Source organism: Onychomys torridus, chromosome 1 (assembly GCF_903995425.1).
Source record: "Onychomys torridus chromosome 1, mOncTor1.1, whole genome shotgun sequence".
NCBI lineage: Eukaryota > Metazoa > Chordata > Mammalia > Rodentia > Cricetidae > Onychomys > Onychomys torridus.
The window spans coordinates 96463556-96489290 of NC_050443.1; the positions used below are offsets into that span (position 1 = coordinate 96463556).

Genomic DNA, 25735 nt, shown 5'->3' on the forward strand with positions numbered 1-25735 from the left:
TAGGAGGGAAATCTTGGGTTGGGGAGAAGACTCATTCAGTAAAGTGTTTACCCATGGAAGCATGAGGACCAGAGTTTAGAATCATAGCATCCACATAAACAGATCCTGTGCACTCACTGGTTCCAGCCTATCCTAATTAGTGACCTCTAGTTCAGAGAGAGATCCTATCTCAAAAAATAAAGAGGAGAGAGAGAGAGAGAGAGAGAGAGAGAGAGAGAGAGAGAGAGATTGACACCCAACCTTGACCTCTGGCCTTCACATGCATATGTACACACACATACAAATGAACACACACACACACACACACACACACACACACACACATACACACGAGACACATGAATAGAGACAGAGACACAGAGAGAAGAAAGAGAGAGGAAAAGAAAGAGAGAGAGAAGAAAGGAAAAATTTAAACATTCCAATGTAATGAAGACTGAGTTGGTTCAACTTTTGGAGTTGGTTCAAAGTAAAAAGCAACTCGTGACCCAGCACATATGCTCTAAGAATGAGCCACACAGCACCACCTACAGAAACAGACACAGATAAATACACACAAGGATGTTTTATACAGCAGGAACTGACAACATAAAGCTTTTAAGACAAACACAGCTCTTCACCTGTTTTTTGTAAATAAAGTTTTATTGAAACATGGCTAACCCCATTTTCTTACATAATGATGCACTGTGCTACAGAATTATATCTCAATTTGTTTGAGTTGCTGTGGCAAAATGCCATCACCCAGGTGGTGTGCAAACAACAGAAATTTATTTCTCATGGTTCTGAAGACTGGGCAGCACAAGATCGAGGCACAACAGGCTTCATCTCTGGGAGGACCCTCTTCAGAGATGGCATCTTGCTGTGTGCTCACACTGTGGGAGGGACAAGTCAGCTCACTGAGGCCTCCTTCATCAAGCCACAAATCCCAAGTGGGAGTGCTCTTTCCTCATGACCACCTCCCCACAGTTCCACATCCTGATACAATTACCCTAGAAGTTAAGGCCTCAACATCTGGATTTGGTGGTGTGTGTGAGGGCAAATACTGGAGCCCAATCACCTAATCATCCCCTGGGGGGTCCCATCACTCTCTCTTAGTAGCTCATTTGCACCCATGTCATCAACTTAGACCATGCTTTGTGGATGCCAACACTAAGAGCTCCAATTAACCTCTGATATAATAGAATGCCTTGAATCTACATGATTGCTGGAAAAGAGACAGTGACACATATTCAAAAGGAGATGGGGAGATCTCCAAGATACACAGTTCACTGAACTGTCAAGAGAGCCCTTCTCTGGAAAGTCCTACTTTTTGTGTTACATAAGACTGTAGAGTTTGAACTTCATGTAACAAGTACATATTATGTTGGAAGAAAGAAAAAAAACAGCCGTTATTAGAGATCCACATCTAAATCGCCAGAAGGGAAGGGAAGGAAATGGAGCAGTGGAGCCTACGCTTTCCAGCCTGATTTGCAAAGTTACTTGGCTGGTGAATTGTTCGGCCCTGGGGAGGTGGGAGCTCTCCCGGTGATTCAGTCCTGGCGGATGGGAAGGCCGCCTCTATGGCCATCTGAATTAACTGGCAGGCATTGGTACTTACAAAGTGCTTAGTAAAGTTTCATGCTCCTGACAGTCTGTGAGAAAATGCACAATTTCAGATGCAAATATAAGCTGAGGTTGAATACAGCTAAATGCATCGAGGGCAAAAGCTGTGTAGGGAAAAGTCAAGAGTTGACATCACAGCAATACTAAGCTCTGTGTCACTGGAGAGAATGGAGAATTAAGATTAGGTGCCAGGTGTGGTGGTGCACGCCTTTAATCCCAGCACACAGGAGGCAGAGGCTGGTAGGTCTCTGTGAGTTCAAGGCCAGCCTGGCTACATAGTGAGACCCTGCCTCAAAAAACGAAAACAAAAACAGATTAGACATGGAATTTGGAAAAGGAATGTAGTATGCTGGGGCATCCCTGTAATCCCAGCCTGTATGAATCTCAAGAGGATCAAAAGTTTGAGGTCAGTATAGACAGTGTCTCAAATAAGCGAACATAAAAGAATCCAGCATGGTGTCTGAAACAGTGGGCCGGATATCCCTGTTCCTTCATCCGTGGCTTATGAAGCCAAGTCTTATAGCTAGTGAGTGGCACTCATAGAATTGATGCAAAGGAAAGCAACTCCTAACTAGATCCTCACATTCCTCTCCCTGCAAATACTCCTTACTGGTTATCATGGAACATGCAGATATTAATGTTTCACTGTAGTACACACACACAAAAAAAACACACTCTCCTATCATGCCCTTGTCATTCAGAATCAATTTCCCAGTAGTCTGTGACACCCAGAATACAGTCAGGACAAATGTCACAAGCTCCAAGTGGATCATGAGGAGGAATCCTCAGACCCTCTCCAAGAACCTGTTTATGCTTCATGGGTTTTGACACAGAATGCATGTGGTATTATGGGTTGGATGTGGGTCATCCTAACAAAGTTCATGTATGGGCCTCAGTGTGGCGGTGTTAAGGTAGTGGGGCCTTTCAAAGGCAGAGCCGAGGGCAGCTGGGTCATTATAGAAGAGTAAGCCTCAGCCTCAAATTTCTCCGTCTTTATATCTTGCCATGTGATTTCCCTTGATGCCATCTGCTGTGAGATCTTCAGTAAGAGACAAAATTTGGAACCACCCAAGCTTGGACTTTCAGCTCCTCAAAACTGTGTGTTAAATCAACTTCTTTTCTTTAGAATGTACCCAGCCTTATGTATTTTGCTATGGTAATAGAAAATGAGCTAATGGGATTCATCATCTGTTTTCCCCATCTTAAACAACACAAGTTAATGCAGTGGATTGTAACTATCAGACAGGCAGAAGGACTCAAAGGGGTATAATAGAATGAGGGCTTCTGGGAAAGAGAATACCAACTTTCTCTCCTGTGAGGAGAGGTGAAGGAGATTGCTCTGAAATCATTCCTTTCTATAACGTGACTCTCAGTCCACAAGAAAGCTCAGTGCTCCTTTGTGAGTCAAAGGACAGGAAACGTTTTGTTTCAAACACAGTTAAGGTCCAAGGGGACCAGTGTTCAGTACGGGACATTTTCCTTATACCAAGTTCTTTAGGAACCTATGCCTTGCTGCTCAGAGTGAGCCTCAAGCATCCCAAAGTCACACTCAGTCCCTGACTATGGACAGTACACTGAAATCTAGCTCTCTTCAGTAAAACACACACACACACACACACACACACACACACACACACACACAGACAGAGAGAGAGAGAGAGAGAGAGAGAGAGAGAGAGAGAGAGAGAGAGAGACAGAGAGAGACAGAGAGACAGAGACAGAGACAAAGAGACAGAGAGAGGCAGAGAGAGAGAGAGAGAGAGAGGCAGAGACAGAGAGACAGAGGCAGACACACAGAGAAACAGAGAGAGAAAGAGATACAGAGAGAGGCAGACAGACAGAGACAGACACACACACACACACATACACAGACACACAGAGAGACAGACAGACGGAGACAGAGGCAAAGACAGAAAGAGAGACAGAGGTTGATAGACACAAACAGACAGACACACAGACACACAGATACACACAGAGAGAGATAGAGGCAGACAGACAGACACACACAGAGAGACAGAGAGTCAGGGACAGATGGGGAGAGACATGGGGAGAGAGACAGAGAGAAACACATACACACACAGAATGGGGTAGAAAGATAGAAACAGAGTGGCAGACACAGAGAGAGGAATGGGACAGAAAGAGAGAGAGAGGGAAGAGAGGGAGAGGAAAAAGAAGCATAGAGAAAAGAGATAGACACACATGGGGAGAGAGAGAGAGAGAGAGAGAGAGAGAGAGAGAGAGAGAGAGAGAGAGAGAGAGAGAGAGAGAGAGAATCCATTCACCCATTTTACATCTGGGAAAACTGAAGTCTAGAGAAGTAACTAGAAAGTCCTTTGAGCTTTGATCAAAATCTAGCTGTCTTGAACCAGTTGTGGCAAGCTGAAGCATCCCATGTTGACATTTGCTGTGAAAATGAATTTGTTCTTCCTAGCTGGAGCTAAACTCTTTTCATTGCTAATTCGCTTTGCCAAGGCAGATGGTTCTAGAAGGGAAGCTGGATGCCTTCAAAAGTGGGTGTGATAAACACTACAAGTGAAAAAAAAAGGGGATGGTGGTCCTCTGTTTCATCAAGGAGAATAAGCTCAGTTCCTGTGCATACTGGGTCACAGGTAACTATGGATTTTCTTCCATGTCACTAGGCCAACACTGCACCCTCAGTGCAACCTTTGGCCTGCAGCACAGGGGCACTCTCAGATCATGTGTGGAACCCTAACACCCCTATACTACACTCAGTGTCCCACCTCTTGGGTGCTGGAGTAAGTTGCCTACCCATTTCTAGAAAAAAAAAGTGCTACATTAGCAAGACCCATACTGGACATTTCACAACCCTTCTGGCTCACCACAATGAGGGGGGGTGCCTGCATGTCAGGATGCTCATGAGTCAACCACAGAGACCCACAGGGTCGTGCATATCTGATTCCTCTACCCTTGCACAGGTCAGTTCTGCATACCCCAACAAGGGGTTCCCATTCTCTTTACTTCTACAAATCCCCTCAGCAGCAGGCACTCCTCACTCTGTTCTTTCTGAAATCAGCAAGCTACTCCAGGGTTGTCCACAGCAAGTTACCTCAGGAGGCTGGTGATGAGGCTCAGTAATTAAAGAAACTTGTTGAAGCAGGAAGGCTTGGGCTCAATCCCAGAACCCCTGTAAAAAGCTGACGATGGCTGGTGGGTGGTGGGGCACGCTTTTAGTCAGAGGCAGAGGCAAGTGGATTTCTGTGAGTTTGAGGCCAGCCTGGTCTACAGAGTGAGTTCCAGGCCAGCCAGGACTGTTAGAGAAACCTTGTCTCAGAAAACCAAAAAATAAAAAAGAGCTGACTATGGTGGTATGTGTTTGTAATCCCAGAGCTGGGGAGGTGGAGACGGGTGGATCTCTGGGGCTCATTGGCCAACCAGACCAGCCTAACTTGCAAGCCCCAGGTCTTGGTGAAAGAAGGGTTGACCTCTGGCCTCCAAACACACAAGCACACATATGTATGAGCACACACATGAACACTCTTCCTTATACAAGTTCTATCTAGCCCTTTTCTGGGTCTCAGTTTCCACATTACAAATGAGTGGGCAGATGCAGGCTTCGTGCGTCGCTTCAGATGCTGTCTGTCTGTTTCCAAGACCTTTCACCAGGCCAAGGCTGCAGCTCAGCAGTAGAGCACTTGCCTGAGAGATTTCACCCTGACTTTGCAAGCTTTCCTGGCTCTGTTCATGATTCATAGCAGCTGCTCAGACAGATCTGTTTGCCTCCGCCTTTTTTGTTCCCACAGCCATAAGGACAGTCTGGGTAACCACACTTTAATCACTGGAAACCAGTATCACTAATCCTGACTCCTGCCATGCAGGGGAAAGTACTTAATCCACACCACAGCCCTGCTAGGAAGGTACCATTCACACCGCCCTTCCCCCAGCACATGGGAAATCCAGGGCTCAGAGGCATTAGAGGCTCAGTGTCCAAGGTCATCCATACCCAGAGAACAGACATGGAAAGATAGGCACCATTTTCCTTTTCTTATCACGAAATTAAAGATTTTAGCTGGTCCCTCCTTCCCCTGACTCTCCATAGGGAGAGGATAAGATGGAAAGTATGATATAATGCAGGATAGGGCCTGGGAGATGATTCAGTCAGCACAATGCTTGCCACACAAGCCCTGAGACCTGAGTTCAGTCCCCAGTGCTGGGGAGTTGGAGACAAGCGAACCTCTGGGGCTTGCTGCTAACCATTCTATCCTATCTACAAGTTCCAGGTTACATGAGAGATGCTGTCTCAAAAAATAAGGTAGGGATACCTGTGTGTGCCTCTGGCCAACACATACATACATACACACACACACACACACACACACACACACACACACACACACACACTATATATATATATATGGAATCTCCTTGATTTATGCTGCTTGTGTCCCAATATACCTATCATAACTTAAAACAACTTGGGGGGTATTTTAGTCCACAATTCCATGTTATAGTCCATCACAGGGAAGTCCAGGGGGCCATAACCAGGAGCAGTCAAGTTCACATCCATGCATGCATTCCGGTGCTCAGTTCATGTTCTCCACTCATACCATGCAGAAAATCTTTCTTAGGGGATGGTGCCACCCACAGTGGGGGTGTCTTCTCACATCAATGAATAGATTCAAAATACTGCCCTCCTCATGCCCACAGGAAATGGCTCACTGGGACACTCTACCCAGGTGATTATAGGTTTCATCACGGAGATAATGAAAACTAATCAGCACAGATGGTTTATCAGTTAGAGCTCTTTTCCTTCCTTAAGAAATGGAAACCAAGATTAAAATCTCTTAAAACCCCTCTGAGGTGGATGGACCTGCATCTCTGTGGAGTATATGGAGCCTGCATCTGCCAAGATGACATATGAAGTAAAACACCACTTCCAGATCTGGGTGTGAATCACATCATTTTGTTGGAAGCCTCTGAAGGTGTGACTATAAAGCAATGTTTTTGTTTTTACACGAACCTCCAAATTTTACACATTGGACTGAAGATTGTCTCTGCACGTTCATTCCAGAGATGCTAGCAGGGCTTTGGCGAAAACGTTTACTACCAACTGTCTTCACAGCTAGCCATGAGATACCTACTGATGCTTTAGGAGCACAATTAATTATATCTTCCTTGCTCAGCCAACATTGCTTCCCAAAGATTGTCCTGGCACAGGTTTGTGCACCCACCACCACCACCACCACCACCACCGGCATCACCATCATCACCACCACCACCACCGGCATCACCATCATCACCACCACCGGGCATCACGCATGCCCACCCAGCAGCCAGCCACCACCACCACCACCACCCCAGCCCACCCTATCCAGCACCACCACCACCACCACCACCACCACCACCACTATCACAACCATCACCATCATCGCATCATCATGATCATTATCATCAAAAGACCCTGTTGCCTCTCATCTCCTCTTGCTCCATCAGTTCCACCAGTCCTGCCTCAATGTCTTGCCTCACCACAGGCCTAAAAGCAGCCAGGCCAACTGACCACTGACTGACACCCCTGAGGCTGGTAGCCCAATGCGAATCTTTCCTTCTTTAAAGTGCTATATCTCATGTACTCTGTCCCAGGGATGTGATGGGATGACTCTCAGGTACTCTGTCCCAGGGATGAGATGCATCTCAGGTACTCTGTCCCAGGAATGAGATGCATCTCAGGTACTCTGTTCCAGGGATGAGATGAGATGACTCCCAGGTACTCTGTCCCAGGGATGAGATGCATCTCAGGTACTCTGTTCCAGGGATGAGATGAGATGACTCCCAGGTATTCTGTCCCAGGGATGCGATGTGAGGATACAGGCTCCCGGCATCTGTATGCATTTTTTTTTTTTGAGACAGGGTGTGTGTATCTCAGTATTGTGGCTCAGGCTGGCCTGGAATCATCCAGTTTCTTGCTTCCACCTCTAAATTCTAGGATCACGGGTGTACCCAGTTGAGCATCTGTACTCTCAAAATCCTTCTCAGGTGATGCATGGACAGCCAGGTTCCACAGTCACTCTGGCCTGAGAACCCTCGCACCATTAAGTTGGGGATTAGAATCCCCATAAAAATACCCAAAGAAATCGGATCCTTATCTTTGGAGTGATGCCTCAGTCTTCCTTCTCCATAAGCTTCATTTTCCTATGACTCACGCTGTTACATACCTCTCACTTCAATGGATGAAAACCTCTACCACAGCCCTTTTCTTTTAAGGTGATAAAGACCCTTGAGATGTGATTTTTAAGGTAGAAGTAAAGGTTACACTCAAAATTCCTTTGGTAGACCCACAAGATGGCTCAGTGAGTAAAGGCACTTGCTGCTGAGCTTGACGAACTGAGATTGATCCTCAAGATTCATACTGCAGAAAGAACCAATTCCTGCAAGATGTACTCTGATCTCCACATGTGCTAACACACACACACACACACACACACACACACGCACGCACGCATGCACGCACACACAAATGCACGCGCGCGCACACACAGAGTAAACAAATGTAATAAAATTATCTTAATGTCTTTGAGACCTCTGGACCATTCCTTCATGCTTTCATTCCTCTGTGTGGAGACTCCTTTTCAGACATGGGTGTGGCTCATTTGCTAATTAGTGCAATTACAGAATTTACAGAGGTGTATAGTAATACATACACATAGAATATAATTTATAGAAATAAGTATGTATATATGTGCTCATGTACATGTACACATACTAAGTATGTGTGTGCATGCATGTGGTTGAGTGTGTGGGCGCAGGTGGCATGTGTGTCGAGGTCAGAGGTCAACCTCAGGTGTTATTCCTCAGCCCATCTGATGTTTTGAGACAGGGTCTTTCATTGGCCTCAGCTTGCCAAGTGAGCCCCAGAGGTTCATCTGTTTTCACCTCCCCTGTGCTGGGGTTCCTGGTGTTTGAGTTTGGTCCTTGTGCTCACACAGCAAGCATTCGACACAGGGAGCATTCTACTAACTGATCTCTCTCCAGCCTGGTGTCTCGGGGTTCCGTATCTTTATAATGTGGCCCCTTTGTGTCCCCATATATAGGTGTCATGCACCCATGAGCCACAAGGTGGTGAAGGAGCAGAAAGCTGACTGGTAAAATCTCCTCATTCCCCAAGAGGCTTCCCACCCTCCTCCTTTGCTGGGCCCACAGTCCACCTGCCTAGGCCATGGCAGCTGGGCTGCAGGATTTGTTTGTGGAGGAAGACATTTCTGTTTGCACACATTTTTGTAGGTGGAGACGGGAAGGCTGGGAAAACGGGCTGAAATCCACAACGAGGAGCTGGCAGTGTGACTCCCCTGCTTCCCTGAGAGTTCTTCACACTTAGCAGGTAAGGAAAAAAATGCCCCAGAGTAGCTGAGCCCCAGACAGGGAAGGCAGAAGCCCCTGAGTTCTGCCCTCCCTGTGCCTACCTTTCTGGACAGACGCCACACCCCAGTTCTGGCTCAGATGTCTCCATGTCAGCAGCACTGCCACTGGCGCTGGAACTGCCCGTTACCCTCGCTGCCGTACACTGCTGGCTGCTTAGCAGTGTCTCTGGCCTTTACCATACACTAGATGTCTGTAGCATCTACTGGGCTGTGACAACCAAGAATGGCCCCAGACATTGCCAGACATCTTCTGGAGGGTTAAGTCAGCGAACCACAGGTCTAAATTGACCGCTCGCTGCTCAGGGCATCCCGGGTTACTACTAGGCATTTAGAGATGGGACCCCCAAAATGGACTCTGGCCCTTGTCTTGGAGGCAAACAGCACTCAGGAAGGCCAGAGAGGAAACAGAGCAAACTATGTGAGACACCGAATAGCTTTGCTATTTGCTGACTGCAGAGAAGGCTGAGAAGGCTGTGTAATCCTCAAAGCCTGATGGCCATTCTCACTGGCCTGCACAGCTGGACTACATTTCCCAGCTTCTCCTGCAGGGATATGCATTCCTTCCAGTCCTGGCATAAAAATCTCCCCATGCAACAATCAATGCCCATCCCTCTTCAGCTCTCTGTCCCTCTCTCTTGTCCTTGTTGCACAAAGTGGTTGGAAATGAAAGCCAGAAAAGCTTGAGATCATAGCAGAGCCTGGGGCATACCTCAGCATAGAAGCCACACATGGAAGCAGCCTCAGGACCATTGTGCAGGGAAGTAGCAAGCTTCTGTTGCCGCAAAGCACAGAGCCTCTCCTGGAGGCTGACCTATCGTAGCAGCGAGCCTCCCCTTAACTATACACAACCTCTAGCCTTTCAGCAAGTCATCTGAACTTCCTGGGCATCTCCCCAGCCCTGCAAAATGGGCTGATAACAGCACAGATAAGGTAAGATACGAGCACCCCTCATTCGATCACCCATTATCTCACACTTCTTGAGTATAGACTCGATGCTACAAGTAGAGATGTCACACCATGAAATCTTGTTTTGTAAATTCCCTTTAGATTATATGTATCAGGTGTGGATGAAAGATAAATGAACTTCATGTTTAGACTTGAGTCTCATGCCCAAAATAGTTTATTATGAATATGCAAACAATCAAAATAATTTTTAAAATCTGAAATACTTTTGGTCTCATGCATTTTGCACAGAGTGGCATTTACTTCATCTGGTCATTGTGAAGATCACTGAGATGGTGTTACAGAGTGTCCGGGACAGTGCCAGGCAGACACTACGCACTTTATAAAGGTTGGCTATTAATACTGTGGGACCATCAAGTCCCTGCCTCTCAGTTAAGAGTCCCCTGACTTCTGTTTTACTTTCTTGTCCAGCTTTGCTGAATAACTTGGAAAAGTTCTCAGACTCCCCAGGGACTCAGTTGGATTTTAGGGACACTTTTGTTCCTTTGTAGTCCTGGGGATTGAACTCAGGGCCTGGTGCATGCTAGACAAGCAATCTGCCACTTAGCTGCACTCCCAGCCCTTTTGTTTTTCTTTCTTTCTTATTTTGAAACAGGGTTTCATTAAGTTGCTCAGGCTGGCTATGAATTCACTCTGTACCCCAGGCAGGCCTTGAAGTTTCCATCTTCCTCCTGAGTGGCTGGGATTGCAAGGCTGAGCCACTAGGTCCAGCTGGGAATACCTCTTGTGACAAGGGGCAGGGGTGCTCTCATTTGAGCACCGGGTTATCCAGACACATGACAGGTGTCCTGCCTCTCCTCACTCAGAGTCCACCAAGAGGTCAAGAGTAGCCTTAAATAAAAATGGGAGGGGACTTCACCCATGAATCACCTACAGATTCCTATAGACTCCAATGCATTAAACAGGATGAGGTCTATCCCACAGCAGACACAAGGGCTGCCAGGCCAGTGGACAAGGCACATAGGCCTATTAGGTACTCAGGATTCTAAAGGACATGCCACAAAGTCTCAAAGTCCCTCCTGTGGCCAGTATGGGACACCTGTTGATGAAGCTGGAAGGGAAGCCTGTTCCTTTGCTTCTCATTCATCTGTTCATGGGTGTGTGCACACATGTTGATGTGAGCAGTTGACATAAGATGTCCTGCTCAATCACCCTCTCCAACTTACTTTTTGAGGCTGGGTTGTTCACTGAACCTGGAGCTCACTGGCTGGCTACCCTGGCTGGCCAGTGAGCCCCAGAGATCCTGTCTCCATCTCCCAGTGTGGAGATTACTGGTGTGTGCCATCATACCCCACTTTATGTGGTTCGAAGGATCAGAACTCAGGTCCTCCAGCTACTCACTGAGCCATCTACCCAGCTCCTGCCTGTCCTTCACTCCTGAGTGTGTTCTGGGTGAATGATGCCTCTGCCCAAGCCTCTCCAAGAGTGACTCCCACAGAAGCAGCCACGCCTTGCTCTAATGCTGGGGGCTGAGGAAACTGAGACCCAGAGAAGAAGTTTTCATGTCGACTTACAAACTGGAAAAGCGAGAAAGTGACACCCACGGAGCATCTGCTCTGTGCACAGTCCTTGCATGCACACTGTCTTACCCAGTCCTTCACAGAGCCATGAGCCATATCTGTTCCCCAGTACTTGCAGCCATAGGTACACAGTAGGTGTTGGATAAATACTCGCATCTCACTCCTTACCATAGCCCCAGCATTGCATAATCCACTTCCTTCATTAATTCTGATCTGGACACCCTGGCCTTCTCTTTCTCTCTTTTAAGAACAAAACAAGCTCCTTTCTGACCCAGGGCCTTTGCACTTGTCATTTTCTCTGTCTAGAATGTTCCTTTTTTGAATAGATGGTTCTTTCTCAGGATCGATTACTCAAGAGTTTCCCTTGGGGCAGTGTCTGGTAAGTGATGTATCCATCACTATTACTATGGTCATTTGTTTGTTGATTTGAGGGAGGGGTATGGCAGTCAGGGAATAACTTTTCAGAGTTGGTTCTCTTCTGTTAGCATGTAAATCCTGAGAATCAACCTTGGGTCATCAGGCTTGGCAGTGAGCACCTTTCCCACTGGCCCTGGAGATGGATTTTACTTGTATCTTGATAGGTGAAAAATAGGGACCAAAGAGAAGAGGAGAAGGCTCTTAGTGGCACTGTGGCTAAGCTGTGGGACTTGAGCTTGCTGATTCCCAAGCCTAAGGTTGTTTAGACAGTAACAGGCTTCCTGGAAATGCCAGACAGTGACACTAGCCTGTGGCCTGCAAGCTATGCCTTTCCCTTTGATAGCAGCTCTAGGTGGATGCAGCCACAAGAGGGGTGTGTGTGTGTGTGTGTGTGTGTGTGTGTGTGTGTGTGTGTGTGTGTGTGTTTGTTGTTGTTGCTTAATTTCCAGCACAGGTCTAGCCCACAGGCTGGCCCTGGCTTTGTGCAGCATTTGAGACAGACTTGGGTAAAGGCCTGGCTTCTGTGGGCCTTCCTTTCTCACTCTGTCTAGCTCAGGTGCTGCAGGACAGGTGTGCTTGATGAACTTTGGACTCCCCAGCACTCCCACATCCCTCACAGTGCTTCTACATCCCATCTCCCCACAATGCTTCCAAATCCCCCCAGTGCTCCCACATCCCCCCAGTGCTCCCACATCCCCCACAGTTCTCCCACATCCCCCACAGTGCTCCCACATCCCCCACAATGCTCCCACACCCCCCAGTGCTTCCACACCCCCCACAGTGCTCCCACATCCCCCACAGTGCTTCCACATCCCATCCCCCCACAATGCTCCCACATTCCCCCCTCTGTGCTCCCACATCCCCACAGTTCCCCCATATCCCCTCAATGCTCCCACATCCCCCCTCTGTGCTCCCACATCCCCCACAGTTCTCCCACATCCCCCACAGTTCCCCCACATCCCCTACAATGCTCCCACATCCCCCCTCTGTGCTCCCACATCCCCCCAATGCTCCCACATCCCCCACAATGCTCCCACATCCCCCCTCTGTGCTCCCACATCCCCCACAGTTCTCCCACATCCCCCACAGTTCCCCCACATCCCCTACAATGCTCCCACATCCCCCCTCTGTGCTCCCACATCCCCCATAGTTCTCCCACAACCCCCCAATGCTCCCACATCCCCCACAGTGCTCCCACATCCCCCACAATGCTCCCACATCCCCCACAGTTCTCCCACATCCCCCCAGTTCTCCCACATCCCCCCAGTGCTCCCATATCCCCCAGTGCTCCCACATCCCCCCCAGTTCTCCCACATCCCCCCAGTTCTCCCACATCCCCCCCAGTTCTCCCACATCCCCCCAGTGCTCCCACATCCCCCCAGTGCTCCCACATCCCCCACAGTGCTTCCACATCCCCCCTGTGCTCCCACATCCCCCCCAGTGCTCCCACATCCCCCCCAGTTCTCCCACATCCCCCACAGTGCTTCCACATCCCCCACAGTGCTCCCATACCCCGCACCCCCTGGTAGTGCATTAGATACTTTGCTCATTGCTGAGATGAATTTCCAAAACGAAGTCACTTAAGGGAGAAAGGACTTAATCTGGCTGTGATTGAAGGATGGAGCCCATCAGCAGAGGAGGTGTGGCGGTTCTCAGTCACACCTGACTCCAGCTCACTGACTTTCCCATCTGCCGTGGGGTCATCGGGTGAGCATTTTATTTCACTTCCACTTCTACGGTTCTAAAGTCTCCACACTTCTATTTCTCTGCTGGTTGCTGACAAGTTCATTTTTATCTTCTTCTAGGGAGGGTTTGCCCTTATTCCTAATGCTGCGACCCTTTAATACAGCTCCTCATGTTGTGATGACCCCCAACCATAAAATTATTTTCATTGCTACTTCATAGCTATAATTTTGCTACCATTATGAATTATAATGTAAAGATCTGATATGCAACCCCAAAGGGGTTATGACTCACAGGTTGAGAACCACTACTTTAGAGCATAGCAGTCACAGCTACTCTGAAGTCCTGGGAGAACCCCAACATCTAGGTGGTGTTATGGCTGCATCACCAACTATATGTTTCCCCAGGAATCTTTCAAGTTTCCTTGGTTCTTTATAAATGAAGTCATTTTGCATTATTACAACATATATTTGAACACTATAAGACCCTGGGTCTTGTTTAGTCCCTATTAATATGTTCATGTTTAAACAACTAAAGTAATTAGTTTCAGATCACAAGTTCTACCTGGCCTTCTGTGTGACATGGTTCCACCATCAGCTCAATTTCCAAGGCCTGTGCTATGGTCTGCCCTGGGTATGTCCCCCAGTGATCAGTGGAGGAGTTGGTGACAATCCACCTGTGCAGTGCAGCTTGCAAAGCCTCGGTTGTACCATCTGAGGGTCATATCCAATCCCACTGAACTTGGGGTATGCATGCACACAGGTTGATGGGGACCCTTAGCCAGCTCTCCCCTTTGCGAGCTTCCCTAGTCTCTGGTTGCCAGGGTGACTTTCACGATCCTCTGGCTGGACTGAGGGCATTAAGCTGCTCACTCAGCTGCTTGCTGCTCATGAGCAGATCTGGGGCTGGAACCTGGTGCAGATGCCAGCTCTCCCTCTGACCTGTTCACACACTGCCAACATAGCATGCTGTGGGAGGCCACACTGGTCTGGTTCTGCAGCTGGGTTGGCATGGATATGTCAGTTTCTGGACATGGTACCAGCTGGTAACTTCGGGGCAATGGTGACTAGGTAAGGAAGGTGCTGGGACAACAAGTACAGCAAACTGGGCTGAGCCATGAACCTTCAAAGTGCCAGCACATCAGCTCCCCACACACTGAGGTGAATAAAGCAACAGATAGGGTTTTTCAAGTGTCTGTCTGAGCTGGACAGGTCCACATGCTGCTCTGCCTTTAATTCTTTTTTTCCATTTTTTTCCCCCTTGAGACAGGGTTTCTCTGTGTAGTCTTGGCTGTCCTGGAACTCTCTCTGTAGACCAGGTTGGCCTTGAATGTAAGAGCTCCACCTGCCTCTGCCTCCTGAGTTCTGGGATTACAGGTATATGGCGCCACTGACCTACACCTTTAATTCTATAACAGGAATAATGGGCTACATTTTACATGTGAAGAAGCTGGACTCAGAGAGGTAAAATCACTTGCTTAAGGTCTCAGCTGACTAATGGTGGGCTCAAGATTCATCCCAAGTCCTTATAATTCCAGGGTCCGATCCTTCTATGGTAGGACTATCTAACATAAGCACCATCATCATTGCCACCAGCAACGGCAGCATCATCACTACATTCAGCATCAACACCACCAGCAGCAGCAGCAACAGCAACAGCATCAATACCAGCACCACCACCACCATCATGACTAGTACAGCAGCAACAGCAGCACCATCACCACCAGCCTTAGCATTGTCAGCACCAACACTATTGCATCTGGTAAATCTTAAGCATCAATCAACCATGTGCAGGCATACTCAAGGCTTATGCTATAAAGTATTGAATTAGAAACTCATAAGAGACGAGAAACTGAAGTACGGAAGAGAGTATCATTTGCCTGGTGTTACAGACTAGGTGGCAAAGGTGAAATATGAACCAAACCATGTCTCCTTCCCCTCCATAGTCTGCACAACCTGGAGCCCTCTCTCCAGGACTCAGCTGGGGCTTGTGCTCACAAAACCCAGCTGAATGAGGCCAGGTGGAAGCTGCAGAGAAGTGTGGCAGGTGGACTGGGATAGGGCCAAAACTTTGGGGAGACATCTGTGCCCCAGAATAAACCCACAATACAACTCCATCTTAGAATAGCCATGTCCCTCTCAGACTAGACTAGCTTCCTCCTCTCTCCTTCAATGGATGTGTTCAGCTTTTCTACAAGCCTGCTCCCTAAATGTGAGTGTGTGTGTGTGTGTGTGTGTGTGTGTGTGTGTGTGTGTGTGTGTATGTTGAGTTTTGTGTGTGTGGAGGACAGAGGTCAATGTCAGATGTTTTCTTCTATCACACTTCACTGTATTTATTTAAAGGCAGAGCCAGGTGGATCTCTGTGAGTTCGAGGCCAGCCTGGGCTACCAAGTGAGTTCCAGGAAAGGTGTAAAGCTACACATAGAAACCCTGTCTCGAAAAACAAAAACAAAAACAAAAACAAACAACCCCCCCCCAGCTCCTTATATACCCTGCTCTCAAGCCCAGAGGCCCCTATTCTCATAGATTTTTGACTAATCTACATGATGCTTGTCCTTTTCTGGCTAGCTTATTCTACGGCACATGACTTCAAGCTTCATGTTGTAGCAGGCATCCAAAGAGCTTCCTTTTTGGGTCTAATGGGCATTTCATGGTCTGGATAGGCCAGGTTCTCTTTGTCTTTCTGTTGTGGAATATTAGTTGAAAATGTGTTATGTTCATTTGTGCTGTGGAACATTTGTTTAATGATGTAAAAATGTGTTGAGTTCTTTTATGTTGCATTTATTTAACTCTGTGAAGCTGTGTTACTTCGCCTGTCTAAAACAACTGATTGGTCTAATAGAGCTAAAAGGCCAATAGCTAGGCAGGAGAGGAATAGGTGGGGTTGCCAAGCAGAGAGAATAAATAGAAGGAGAAAAAGAGAAGAAAGGAATGAGAAAAGAAGGAGGAGAGGAGGATGCTAGGGACCACCCACCCAGCCAAACATGGAAAAATAGGAAAGAAAAGATACACAGAAATAGAGAAAGGTAAAAGCCTAGAGGCAAAAGGTAAATGGGATAATCTAAGAAAAGCTGTCTGGAAACAAGCCAAACTAAGGCCAGCTGGGCATTCATAAGTAAGAACAAGCCTCCGTGTGACTATTTGGGATCTAGGTGGTGGGCCCCCAAAAGAGTAAAGTGTAAAGACTATATCCTCTGTCCATCACTGAGCACCTGGGTGGTTCTAGCTGTGTGGATGCTGCTGCTGAGAACACAGGGACACAGACATCTGGGTCTCTGCTTTCAGTTCCTGCAGATTCCCTGCCCCTCTTCTTACACAGAGAAGTAGAATTGGTGGGTGGCAATAGACCATTTGTAATAGACTATTTGTAAGTTTTGACCATTGAATTGAGTCTCTTCCTCTCCCCTTTCCCTCTTCTTCCTGCTTCCCTTCCTCTCTCCTCCTCTCCTAGCAGTTCCTCCCTTCTTCCCCCAGTTCCCTCCTCTTCTTCCTTCTCCACACTGTCCCTCCTCTGTCCTCCCTCCCAATCACTTCTGTGGCCAATTCACATTCCCCTCCATGCAGGACCTTTGTGGATTTTCCAGAAAGGAAATCATATGTTTCAAGGTTGGGAAAGCAATCTTCCTTTTCTTTTTTTCTTTTTAAACCCTAAACCCAGCTGTAAAAAAAAAAAAAAAAAAAAAAAAAAAAAAAAAAAAAAAAAAAAAAAATCACCTGACTGCAGGCAGAAGCATCCCCCCACCATGAGAAGAAACTGCTAAGAGCGCCCAGCCCCCAGGCTAATTACAGGGTTCCCCAGGGATTCTCAGCAAATACTTAAACTGCAGATCAACCTGACTTTCCCTGAGAAGTGTTTGGAAACATGGGGCTGGGCTAGAACTCAGATCCTTAGCCTGGAGGCAATAGTACTCTCCTCCAAACAGCAAATAAAGAAAGTCAGAGACCTGCAGAGCAGCATGGGGTGGGGGGTGGGGTTGTGGCTTTGTCTAGATCCAAACCCACTCATGCACATTTTTGCTACTATTCTAGCCAGAGTCCTGTAGGTAAAATGCCAACCAGCTGTGGTTCCCACTCTTAGCTGTGACTCTGTACCCTAGCCAAGTATTAGAAATATCTGGAGGTACTTTATAATATCTTTATATATACGGTAGACTCCTCATCTGTAGGAAGACAATCTGAGAGGCCCAGCGGATGCCCCAAACATCTCACAGTACCAGCTCTGAATTATACCTGTGATGGAGTTTAACTTATAAATACAGCAGAGTAAGAGATGAACAGTGGCCAATAATAAACTAGAATACTTACATCTATATACTGCCCTCCAGGTTCCATGGATACGGTTTGTGGGATTTTTCCATTCAGTGTGTTTGCACTTCATTTGACTGGCTGACTGAGCAGCAAAACTGTGGTGAGGATCTGCTGTAGACACCCAGCCCCAGCACTCTGGTCCAGTCTCTGGGGATGAGACATGGCCACTGGCTACATTCTCAAGCTCTCTGATGTTGCTGTAAGTAGCCTTGACATCATGGCATGGGGAGCCATGCTAACTTCCTCCAGAGTAACTATTTGCCACGGTGCTGGCCTGAAGGGGCATGAGCTTTGGTGCTTGTATGCCATGGTGCTGGCCTGAAGGGGCGTGAGCCTTGGTGCTTGTATGATTAAGCACATCTTTTGTGTGTGTCAAGAGCACAGGTCTTGGACAGGCAATTGAGCTCAGAGGGTCAAGTGCCAAGCCTGACAACTTCAGTTTGATCCTCAGGACTTACACAGTGGAAAGAGAGAACGGACTCAGTCAAGTTGCCCCTTACAGACACCATGATATGCAAATGTATACACACACACACACACACACACACAAATAAATAAATGCAATTTAGAGAGAGGAGAGAGAGAGAGAGAGAGAGAGAGAGAGAGAGAGAGAGGCATTTTCTGATGGAGCTTTGACAATGCTTCCCAACTGAAAACAGTCACCTCAGAAGTGTGTGTGTGTGTGTGTGTGTGTGTGTGTGTGTGTGTGTGTGTACACTTGCACTTTGAAACTTCTTTCTTACAGACTAACTATGTGAGATTTAAGGGGTTTCAAACCCTCTGCAAATAAGTATAAACTTCTCCACATTTGCATTTCTTTTATGAGGAACCAGACACCTTCACTGATAATTTCAGAACACTAAGTAGCAGAGTGATGGCTATAAAGAGGCCAAGTGACCCTGAGGACCCAGATGGGATCAACTGGGTTTCTGCTCTGTCCTTAGCACTTGGAAGCAGTGTCAGGGCAGGGAGAAGATGTTTAATACATACTTGTTAAATTCATGAATAACTTCAAAAATGCCCTTTTCAATTATTATTTGAAAATTTCATGTGTGTGTGTGTGTGTGTGTGTGTGTGTGTGTACTGGTGCATATATATGTGAAACCCAGAGGAGGGTGATTACCATCTGACTCCTTATTCCCTTGAGAATCTGATGACTACTGTCAAGGAGCCCCCAGTACTGAGGTTATGGGCTCATGAAGCCATGCTTGGCTGACCTTGAACTTCTGATCCTCTGGAGGGCTGGGATTACAGGTGAGCACCACCACACCAGATTTGTATGGTGCTAGGCATTGAACTCGAGCCTCATATATGCTAGGCAAGCACTCTAGCATGAGTTCCACCCCAGCTCCATGTCCAGGCTCTTGAGTGACAGGAACTATGACATAATGTGTGATGACTTATTTATGCTACTAAAATTTAGGGTGATTTGTTATGCAGTAACAGATAACCACTAACCCCTAAAATCAAACACAGTTGTATCCCAGAAAAGTAGATTAAATTTTACCAGAGAGTGGCACATGACACCTGTACTTATATATTATATTCTCCATGCCCCCCCCCTTTTTTTTTGGTTTTTTGAGACAGGGTTTCTCTGTGTAGCTTTGTGTCTTTCCTGGAACTCACTTTGTAGACCAGGCTGGCCTCAAACTCACACAGATACACCTGCCTCTGCCCCCGAGTGCTGGGATTAAAGGCATGCACCACCAACACCTGGCTTCTTCATGCCTTTTATAACTCTCCTTTCTGAATTAGGTGACCTCACTTTCATATATATTAATTATTTTGAGACGGGGTTTCTCTGTATATCTCTGGTTGTTCTGGAACTCACTCTGTAGACCAGGCTGGCCTCGAACTCAGAGATCCACCTGCCTCTGCTTCCAGAGTGTTGGGATTAAAGGTGTGTGCCACTACCACTCAGTCTTCTATACTTATATTAAACCCAGCAACTTGAATAATCACCATCACTACCTTCCCTGATATCAGGACCACCACCATCACCATCAAAGCTGACATAATATATATAAGATACTATTGAAGGGTCATAAATCATCTATTCAACACACTAAACCTATAACACAAGAGCTAATATTATCCATAATTTATAGATGAGGAAACTGAGGCCCAGGGTAGGTAAGTGGCAGTTTCAAGGAATCTAGCTTGAGTTGGATTCCTGACAATTATATAACAATTGTGTTTAGGCTCTATGGTGTTGTCCAAATTTCTAGATAGGAAGTTGGTTCAAACCTAGGTAATTGAACATCAGACACCAAATTCTTAGGCATTAACTCTCTCTAGACACCTTCAGTTTTTATGCAACAAGTTGAACATGCCTCACCAGAGCTTCCTCAGGGTCTAGAATGTTACCTTACCTGTGAATACTAGGCTGGCATTTTCCAGTTCTTCTTGGGGAACTTTGAAGCTGAAGGATTCATTGTAAAAAGGGTCAATTGTGCCTCTTAAGAATGATGTCTTCTTGGTTTTCACAAGCTTGAGTCCATGTACCAGCTGGATTTTTACAAACGGGTCTGAGGATTGGATACAACATTGTAGAATACTGGAGATGAGGAAACATAATCTAGCCATCTCTCATCTCTTCAACTTCCCAGTTTTCCTCTCACTCTCCCACCCATCCATCCACCCATCCATCCATCCATCCATCCATCCATCCATCCATCCACCCACCCATCCACCCATCCATCCATCCATCCATCCATCCATCCATCATCCATCCATCCATCCATCCACCCATCCACCCATCCATCTACCCACCTACTCACTCACCCATCCATCCATCCATCCATCCATCATCCATCCACTTTTTGCCCATCTCAACCAATCATACATCCATCTACACAAGCACTTATCTGCTCTTTTGACCATCCATTTCCCATATATCCATCAAGTCATTAATACACTCACCATTCTTCTATCCATCCATCGATCTGTCCATCTATCCATGCATCCATCCTTCCATCCAAGTTATTATCTATGTACAAGGATAACCATCTATCCCTTCCCATTCTCTAAATAGTCTGCAATGCTGGGGATGGAGCCCATGGCCTCTTGCACTAGGCAGGGGTTCTACTATTGAGCTGTTTTTATTTTTTCTATCCATCTACCCACTGATTCACTTACTCATCCATTTATTAATCCAGGCATCAATCCACCCCTGCTTTCACATAATGATTCTCCCATGTATCCGACTGTTCTGTTACTACATCTAGCTTCTTATCTGCTGATTCCCTTTCTCTTCCTCCACGCATCGACCACTTATTAAACTCCTCCCCATGTTTTAGGCATTGTGTTAATTTTATAAAGGGGAAAACTGAAGATTTAAAGATAAGGGACAATTTGCTCAAGGTCTAGCTGGTGGAGGCAGAACCAGGTTGGAGACAATCCAAAAGCAGAAAGCCATTTGCAGGCCAATACAGAGGAGAAGAGTGAAGGCCGAATTAGACTTTGGTCATTTTATAGTTAGAAAGGCATTTGTGCAGGTGATTGGATTTAAATATTTAAGCAACCCAGTGAGATAAATACTATCATTGTACAATTCTCGAGATGAAGGAGTTGAGATATCCAGAGGTTAAGTAACTTCTCCAGGGTCACATCTTTGCAAGCAGCACAGACAGGTTTTGCAGCAGGCAGTCTGGCTTCCTTCTGCTTCAGCATCCTGCCTCTCCATTGCAGTGAGCTGGGATGCGCTAACCACTGTGGTGTCCCTTCCTCCAGCCCCCTTGAAGCCTCTACTTTATAGTGTGGCTTTTGAGAACACAGGGTGTAGTCTAGATTTGGCTGTCATCTCATTGCAAACAACTTCCTTTGTCTATTGGATGGGGGGAGGGGCAGCATTTCTACCACTGAGCTGAAGGGAAGGAGCCCAGCGATCATGGTTTCATTTACAATAGCATCCTCAGCTGTCACAGAAGAAGCTACATACAGATGGAATGGAATCTGGGCTTTTTGTTAAATGTGTTTGAACTGGCTTTTGCTCAAAAGTAAATAGCTCTTTCAGAGCTGGAATTTATAAAGAATTATGGTACACAGGAAATGAGGTGCAAAAAAAAAAAAAAATCCCTCAGGCTGGGCCCACCTTGTTAGCTGTCGCCACCTAGAGCAAAGCATCTGCATTACAGGCATAGGATGTGGGGAAAGCAAGTTACTACTTCTCAATGACACATAAGTTCAAAGAGAAGATGGATTTCAGAAGTTATTATACCTGGTCACAGGTGTGATAGGGTTCCCACAATGACCTGCTTCATCCTAAGATATAGCTGATCATTTATTTTTTTTCTTTTTGAACTAGCATTCTAGTTCTAGATGCTGTCCACTCTTATTCTACCTTATTAATAGCATCCAGGACACAAAAAACTGGGCCCCTTGAACAACAAAGAACCCCTTAGAAATGTAGATGATTCTAGGATTGTGCCTTACCTGAACCCTGGCTCACATCAGTTTGCAGGAGCTGCTTGGCTCGAATGATGTCCACATTCAGTCTCCCAGCACTTGGGAGATAGTTCAGAGACAGAAGCAGCTCGCCCAGCTCCACTTCATTCTGCAGGAAGGAAAATTGTCAGAAGGTTGCTTCATTAGTTTCTCCCCTTTGGCATCTCCTGCACGCCAAAACTCCCAAAACTCATGACCGAGTGGCTGAGGGTGGGTCAGTCAACAGTGGGTGCCTCTTTCTTGTGCTTTTTCTTTTGCATGGGTATGTTTGTATGTGTGCACATGGGGGGGACACCTTTATGTACACATGTATGGGTTTGCATGGAAGTCAGAGGACAGATAAACCTGAGCGTCATCCTCTCAACGCCATCCACCTCCTTTGAGACAGGATCTCTTATTGGTCTGGAGCTCATCAACTGGACTAGTTGGCTGTCTGAGCCTCCAGATCCTCCTGTCTCTGCCTCCCCAATGTTGAGATTACAAGCATGTGCTGCCATGCCCATCATTTTTATGGAGTTCCTGAGGATTGAACTTGGATCATCAGGAATAGAATGTTTTACTGACTAAGCCGTGTTTGACTTCTTTTAGTTTCTGCATCCAATTATTTTCTTGTTTATCTCAGAAAGTGTTTTCTGCTCTTAGGAAGTTTGACAGCGGCAACAGAAGTGATGGGCAAGTACTGTGCTAGGTGCTTTAGATGTAACACCCAACTGAGTCTCCGCGATGAGTCCAAGAGGCAACACTGTGTTCTTCATTTAGTAGATGGTGAAATGAGACTCAGTCCAAAGTCACACAACTGGAAAGAAGTAGTTTAGATAAGAGAAGTGATTGCAGACTCTTGAACCAGCAGAGAGCTACCTGGGAAAGGTACCACTCTTAACCCACAGCTAACTATAGAGCCTACCCCTTACCATGACCATGCCCAGCACATTACCCCTCCTACCAAAGAGTACCCCTTCCCTCTATGTCAGGCTATGACACTTAAGAAAAATCTACACAAGTACCCAGGATGGTCAACTCCATGCTGCCTAGAAAATGGGAGCCTCATTTTCATGCGTCTATTTAAAAAATTGTATAAAAAAAAAAAAGTCAGCTACTTCAGAGTAGTGAATCATCCTCCATGACCCACTCCCCAACTGTATTAATCATAAACTTTTGACAAATGGTGTTTTATCTGTACTCACCTCTGTTTATAAAAATTAGCTGAAGGTTTTAAACTAAATCCCAAGTAGGATGTAATTTTATCTGTTTATCCCCCCACAGGGATCTCTAGGTGATCAGGATATTAAAATAAGCATTCTTAGTACTGTTAACTTCCAGGAATATGAGAAGTCAAAAATGACCAAGGAATCTCAATATATGCCTTCTCTTGGATTCAAGGATTACCTCATGGTCAATCTAGATTTCAACATCTTCATTCAACCCCATATATGATTCTGAAGTAGCCCCTAGAATACACCATTTTATTAATAATATTTCAGAATGTTTCTCTAAAGATGTTTCATCTATTTCCCTGTCCATCCAGCTACATACTTATGTATGCATGCATCCATCTTCCCACTCATCCATCCACTTACTAATGCATACATGCATGCATCCATCCATTTACTAATGCATACACGCATGCATGCATGCATTCATCCATCCATCCTCCCACTCATCCATCTACTTACTAATGCATACATGCATGCATCCATCATCCACTCATCCATCTACTTACTAATGCATACATGTATGCATCCATCCTCCACTCATCCATCCACTTACTAATGCATACATGCATTTATCCATCCTCCCATCCAGCTATCCATCCATCCATCCATCCATCCATCCATCCATCCATCCATCCAACCAACCATCCATCCACTTATTCATGCATACATGCATGCATCTATCTTCCCACCCATCCCTCTACTTACTCATGCATACATGCATGCATACATCCTCCCATCCATCCATCTACCTAATTATGTATGTATACATGCATGCATCCATCCACGTTCTCTACCCCTTTCAGCAAACTGATGGCAAGTGGCAATTCTAGAACAATATTTAATCACAAAAAGATTCCTATATAGTCTGGGCATGGTGGTGCATGCCTTTAATTGCAGCACTTGAGAGGCAGAGGCAGGAAAATCTCAAAGAATTTGAGGCCAAGCTGGTCTACAATAAGTTCTAGGCCAGCCAGGGCTACAGAGTGAAACCCTGTCTCAAACACAAAGCAACAAGACCAGATTCCTATATGGATCAAGTTAACCTATAAACGAGAAACAACCTCACACTTAGCTACAGATTTCAAACTTGCAACCCATGGGTATATTTTGTTTGGCTCACGTCACATTCAGACAGACAGTTACTAATTATTATGTACTTTTAAAGACCAAGTCTTCATATTAAAAAAATAGGATTTCTTGCTTTGCTTGATGAACAGAAAGGTCTGCTAGTGCTGAGCCTGTGTTCCCATTTGGTGACTGACAAAGAGTCTTTGCTGGATAGACTGTAGTGCTGGGCCTGGCTGTGTAGCTACTTGTGGAAAACCAGTTTTACAGAAGGGCCTGCTGACTTCACTTTCCAAGAGACCCCTCCCCCCATTACCTTTTTCATTACATTTTATCTATCTATCTATCTATCTATCTATCTATCTATCTATCTAGTGGTTTTGGGGGTACCTTTATCCACTGAGCCCTCTTGCTAGCTTCAAACCCCTGCTGTTAATATCTGAGTTTTCAAATCCCTTCCACCATCCCTAGTTACCTGGCCAATCTTCAGCAAGGCTGATTTAGACAGAATCCCTCTTCCATTGGAGGTGCCCTTCAGTAATATTCTACCCCTGTCCTGGGTGAAGACTGATCCTAAGCTCTGCCCCTCTATAGAATCTCACTGCTGTGCTCCTGACGCTGTCAGGGTGGTCCTGATTAAAGCCTGACTGCCTGTGCTTTAGAGTGTCATCTGGAAAGCATCAGCTGCACCAGCATGTGGACATACTTTGGGCCCCCAGCACCCACATGCAATCTGGGTGGGGTGGGACATGGTTACTCCAGTGCTGGGGGTTGGGGGAACACAGAGACAGGAGACTCCCTGGAAAGATCACCCTAGCTGAACTGGTGAGTTCTATGTTCAGTGAGAGCTCCTGTCTAAAAAATAAGATAAAGAGTGAATGAGAAAACTATTTGGCATATACCCACACAAAACATATATACATCTACATACACACATATACATGAATACACAGAAAACATGTACACACACCTACACAAATATATATGCATACAAACATCTATATCCACAAATATGTCCACACTCTTCACACATGTACACACCCACACAAACATGTACACACCCAAAAATATATATACACAAGCATGTACTCACCCACATACACACAAATATGTATATATACAAACATGCATACTCACAAACATGTAC

The 25735-nt window shown here is 46.1% G+C and overlaps 1 protein-coding gene across 6 annotated transcripts in view; it reads right to left on the bottom strand.

Annotated features, from left to right (window-relative positions):
* The window catches only part of Syt17 (synaptotagmin 17), a 67760-nt gene that overhangs the window by 3972 nt on the left and 38053 nt on the right, over positions 1-25735 (bottom strand). For all 6 annotated transcript variants that reach the window (XM_036176911.1, XM_036176892.1, XM_036176914.1 and 3 more), the window contains exons 6-7: positions 22298-22418; positions 20236-20391 (exon numbers count right to left, since the gene is read on the bottom strand). In XM_036176911.1, the coding sequence (XP_036032804.1) occupies positions 20236-20391; positions 22298-22418 (277 nt within the window). The remainder of the gene's footprint in view (positions 1-20235; positions 20392-22297; positions 22419-25735) is intronic.